Source organism: Papaver somniferum, chromosome 4, assembly GCF_003573695.1.
Source record: "Papaver somniferum cultivar HN1 chromosome 4, ASM357369v1, whole genome shotgun sequence".
Taxonomy (NCBI): domain Eukaryota; kingdom Viridiplantae; phylum Streptophyta; class Magnoliopsida; order Ranunculales; family Papaveraceae; genus Papaver; species Papaver somniferum.
In genome coordinates, this window is record NC_039361.1 from 21,415,233 (window position 1) to 21,420,428 (window position 5,196).

The window sequence follows — 5,196 nt, forward strand, 5'->3', positions numbered from 1 at the left end:
CAACTGCTTGCCTCCCCAACAATGAATGTCGGTTGGGTATAAGATGCATTATGACAACTAATATTGTCTCTAACCTTAGACATATATGGGACATAGTGAGCAATAAGAACACCATTTGGGTACAATGGGTGCAGCAAAATCTGATTAGTGGCAAAGAATTTTGGCACTTGAAGCTTCCTCCTAATTCTGTATGGTGTTGGCATCATGTTCTGGATCATAGAGCCATGGCTAGTCAGTTTTTCATCCATCTTATTGGCAATGGGGATATAACTAAATTATGGAAAAATATGTGGCTTCCTCAAGGTAACCTTCTTAACTTTTTTCCTCCTCATATGTTGTATGAGTCTGACCACCATATGGAGGCTAGAGTGAGTAGCTAGTTGTTAGGATAATTGTGAATAGTCATTATCCCCCAACTTAGTTCATGCTTTAGGAGATACTTACTTGGAGATACCTAAGGTGAAAATTGATCCTTTGATTGAGGATATGATTGTGTAGACTGCTGGTATGTCAGGTGAATGCTCTCTTGAGGATACATATAATGCACTCAGACCTCATGGGACAAAAAAAGATTGGTAGTCTCTAGTGTGGTTTTCTCAACATGTCCCTAAACACTGCTTCATAGTGTGGATGTCCCTAGCACAGAGGTTTGAAGACAAGACACAATTACTCTATTGGGGCATGAAAGTTGACCCAGTGTGTGTTCTTTGTAATATGATGCTTGCGGATGATTTCCATTTTCTCTTTAAGTGAAGTTTGATGTTTTTTTTATAGGAGAAGTTGTTTCCTCTATTGGGTCTCATGATAGTTACTTTTTCTGACTGGGAAGATCAAGATAATTGGCGTACTGTTTGATTAGTTCAGTGGGAATAGGTCAGTTGGCACTTTGAGAAAGCTGGCCTTCAATGCTTGTATTTACATGTATGGGGAGAGAGGAATAAAAAAAATTTCACTCATAGTTCTCTCCTTCCTGATCTGCTCCTTTAAAATATATTTTCTCATGTTAGGTGCAAATCGAGCTCTGTTGAAACTGTTGATAGACAATAATGAGAATAAGAACTTGCAAACTACAAGATCTCTAGACCATGCTTTCATATTGCTACCTCTTGGATCAAACCATCTCCTGGTGAAGTTGCAATCAACTCATATGGCTTTGCAAGAGGGGATAATGTAGGGTTTGGTGCCATTAATAGAGCGGAGGACGGAGAACCTATTAGTGCTGTGACAGGAATTTTTACTCCTGGTTCTATAACTTTACACGAGCTTCAAGATGTTGAGGCTGGACTCAAGCTTGCTGATATGAAGGGTTGCTCGAAAATATCACTTCCTACTGACTCACAGATTGTTGTATCGTACCTTACTAAAGCTGGTCCTAAACCTCCTTGGTCTTGCCATCATGTCTGAGAATCGATTTTAAGTCTTCCTGAAAAGTTCCAAGGTGGCTCTACTGTGCACACATATAGGGAGGCCAATAAAGCTTCCGACTTACTGATAGCTACTATCCCACAAGGGAGTTTGTAGAAATCGGTCCAGAGTCTCTCTGAGGAGTTAAAGAGGATTGTTGTAGATGATGTTAAGGGCTTTAGTAGCAGTTGAGCTGTGAGGGAGTTTTGTAGCATGAGTTATGTTGATCTCCTTCTTGGTGAGGGTTTGATGTGTGTTTGATTCTTTGTTTTACCTTTTCTTGTTGGTTGGGGTCTCCTTAACCCTCTCCGCTTTCCAGATGAAAAAAAACCGAATCAAGTTAATTTTTTGTCTTAATTTTATTTACGTATTCGATGATCCGTCTCAATACCCATTATTTACTAGTACACCATTTTAATAGCTATGATAATGTTAAGCAGATTAAAGAAGAGTAATGAAATCGAAACTAAAATCTCATTAAAAGAGACCAGTGCGTAAATCTTCATATTTAAACATCAGTGCACGAGTGCGAAGAATACCAGCAAACACAAACAACCACAACTCACACACATATAACAAAAAACTAACTTAACAGACTCTCATAAATTTACATTTCACAAACACTATGCAGATAATCAGAACGCTAATTACCAAATTTGTAGAGCTCCCACAATAGAAATGACATCTTTCTTTATGCTAATATGCATTATGCATCAAAATGGTGTTATTTCTCCATGGGTAAAGTAGAGCCCGGAAGGTCCGTCATTGGGTATAAGAGCCAAATTCACAATTCTTTTTGCACCTTCTGCAGTAGTGTAAACTCCAGTATTGTAGTTCAACTCTGTCTTGACCCAACCAGGACATACACAATTTACGCGAAAAGTAGGCAATTCTCTTGCTAATATTCTTGTATAAGCATTCAAACATACTTTAGATATCGTATACGCAGGTATATATGTAGGCCATCCTCTTGTTTCCAAGGAGTCTTCCTTGAAATCCTTATAAAACATGTCCACACTCTCATCCACGTTTTCTTCTGTTAAGCCACTGCCGTCACTAAGAAGTTCCAAAGCCTTTTCATTGGAGATATACTAAAATCAAAACAAATGAGTGCATTTGGTGAGAATTATAAAAGAACGACTGAATTGGAAACATAATTCTCCACTCCATCCAAAGGGTTAGTCAACATTGGGAGCTCAGCCAACGGTTAAAACTCTTGTAAGGATATACTACCTCCGTCCCAAATTAGATGAGCTAGTTGTAGTTTGCACAATTTTTAAGGCTTGGAGGAAATGGGAACATGTTTAAGTTTTTTTTTACAATTATACCCTTATTGATAATAACTAGTAAAACTTAAAAATGATTTATCTCATAAACTATACCACAGTTTTTCGTAAACTTTATACCGTTAAAAATCATTATAAAACAGCTACACAACGAATATAAACATGACTATCAAATTATACATATTTCTTATAGTAACAATAATCAATTAAAAGGATAGTTTTAGAAATATTCCCTTGATTAAAGAGATAGCTCATTTATTTTGGGACAAAATTTAAAACCAACTAGTTCATCCAATTTGAGACGGAGGGAGTATATATCAGCACTAGGCTCTTAACCATATGGGTGTACAAGATGTAAAAATACGAGGTTGTAGTAAGTACCTTGAGACTTCCACCCGTGGAGGTAACATTAACAATTCTTGGTGAATCAGAGAGTTGAAGCAAAGGAATAAGTGCTTTAGTCACTGATTTGACACCATAATAATTTGTTTGTATGCATTCCACCGCTGATTCATACGTCTCTATTATCACTTGTTTCAAATTTGGTTTTTCTATGTTTTGGTCCTCCTGGAAGGGTGAGATAATAATCAATTTGGTTAATTAACCAGATATATTGCCATAATCTCACTCACAAGAATGTCATTAGATGGATATTTACCTTAACAAGAGCTTGCATCATTGTCATAAAACCATCAGCATCACTTGTAATTCCAGAAACCCCAGCATTATTCACCTTTCACGTTTTAAAACCAGAGTTTAAATAGAAATTCAGTTGAAAGCACAAACTTTGTTATTTTACTATAATCTTATGATCTCTAGCCTCAAGGATTAATAATGCTATATGGCAATTGAAGTTATCGAAGTACATCAACAACCCCGGGGATCACACCCATGGTCTATGGGTTCGTCGACAAGCAACATTGCTGATATTGTTCTACGACTTGTCGACTTTAGTAGGAATCGCATCTAATTATAAGAACAAGAAATGAAGTGATCAGATTCTTCTTACCAAGATATCTAATTTTCCAAAGTTGCTTTGAATGAATTCCGCTAGAGAAGAAATAGTGGTTGGATTTAACACATCAAGTTGATGAAAAACAACATTAGTAATTCCAAAAGAAATTTTGAGTTTTTCAACGGCTTCTAATCCCCTAGTTACATCTCTAGCTGTTAACGCAACTGAAATCCCATTAGAAGCTAATTGTTTACAAATCTCAAATCCAATTCCCTTATTTCCACCGGTAACAACTGCACACCTGAAAATACAAATAGCAACATAGATAAGAAAACATACAATTTCATACTAATTCAGAAGTTAAGATTACATTTTTTTTCCCTTTATAAAAATACCTGAGTTTTGTTTCAGTTTTTGAATCCATTTCTGCAATTATGTTTATTAGAATGCTGCTAGACAATAAGATATATATACAAAGCCTGGAGAATATAGGTGATGTCATTAGTGACTTCATGGTATTTCTAGACTGGTATATTAATGTTCAAGATTAGTATTCCGTACAATAATCAGTATTTAGTGTTCAAGAATAAAGATTAGTATTCTATACGATAATTAGTGTTCAAGACTGCAACTGATGTCATTAGTGGCATCATAGCTAGTATTCCACAAAAACTTTGGGTACCATGTTAGCATGTGCATTCGGAAAGATCCGACAATTGATTCTACTTACCAATTGTCGAAAGCTATCCAAATTATAAAAATAAAAGGACACCACTGAGAAAAAAAACACAAAATTAGTTAAAAAGACCAAAATCAACATTTCCTAGGTGAAATGGACAGTTAGATTTTGATACTGTTTAAATGGACAAAAATGTAAAAATAGACAGGATATAACCAGTTTCATTGTGCCCATTTTCAAATATTTTTTCTTATTTTTAATTTACACAAGATGTATCCAGTTTCATCCTTGCTATTTTTTAAATTTAAGCAAACTATTTTTTCTGGCCATTTCACCAAAACTATTTTTTACTCGTCCATTTGAATCGTGATTTAAAAATATTTGGACAAATGACCCATTTTCCGAGAAAAAAAAAAACTGATATATAATCTTTCCATTTGTACGTAAAGGAATCTAATTGGTTCCAAATGCTTTGCTAATAAATCCACTCCAAACAAAGCCCTACCTGATTCTAATTAACAATTAGAGAAAGAATCCAAATGATGAAGAAGACGCTAGGAAAATGAGAAGAATAAAAGAAAAGAAAGTGGATGTACGGACTAATGGCTCAGAAAGTTTTGCTGCAAAGAAGCTTACAGCACACATCCATTTTAAAGGTAAAGTATACATATGACACATCACTCCTAAAATCATCAAGCATCAAATCAAACTGTTAGAGGATGAGTATATATATATATATTGTACACTTTTTCCATTTTTATTGTTTTGAAGGAAAAAGGTTAAAATTCTGTTAGAAGAAATCACAAATAGAAATATTCCGTAGAAGAAAACTGAGCACAACTAGTGCAGCAGAGGTGAAAGAATGACACCAA

The 5,196-nt window shown here is 35.2% G+C and overlaps 1 protein-coding gene across 1 annotated transcript; it reads right to left on the reverse strand.

The window, feature by feature from the left end:
* Positions 1 to 1,859: 1,859 nt before the first annotated feature.
* LOC113274906 (salutaridine reductase-like) lies at positions 1,860 to 4,188 on the reverse strand. Its single transcript, XM_026524323.1, has 5 exons — positions 4,041 to 4,188; positions 3,700 to 3,946; positions 3,349 to 3,423; positions 3,072 to 3,257; positions 1,860 to 2,495 (listed from the first exon to the last, which is right to left on the reverse strand). Exons 1-5 carry the CDS (start codon positions 4,157 to 4,159, stop codon positions 2,118 to 2,120), a joined length of 1,005 nt encoding a protein of 334 aa, XP_026380108.1. The 5' UTR covers positions 4,160 to 4,188; the 3' UTR covers positions 1,860 to 2,117.
* Positions 4,189 to 5,196: the final 1,008 nt, after the last annotated feature.

Bases quoted from the DNA above. Each gene is read 5' to 3' on its own strand.
- LOC113274906 (XM_026524323.1), bottom strand. From the start codon at position 4,159: ATGAAGTCACTAATGACATCACCTATATTCTCCAGGCTTTGTATATAT. The intron at 3,424-3,699 runs GTAAGAAGAATC...AAAACGTGAAAG, and splicing joins TTGGAAAATTAGATATCTTG to GTGAATAATGCTGGGGTTTC. The intron at 2,496-3,071 runs GTACTTACTACA...TTTTGATTTTAG, and splicing joins CCACGGGTGGAAGTCTCAAG to TATATCTCCAATGAAAAGGC.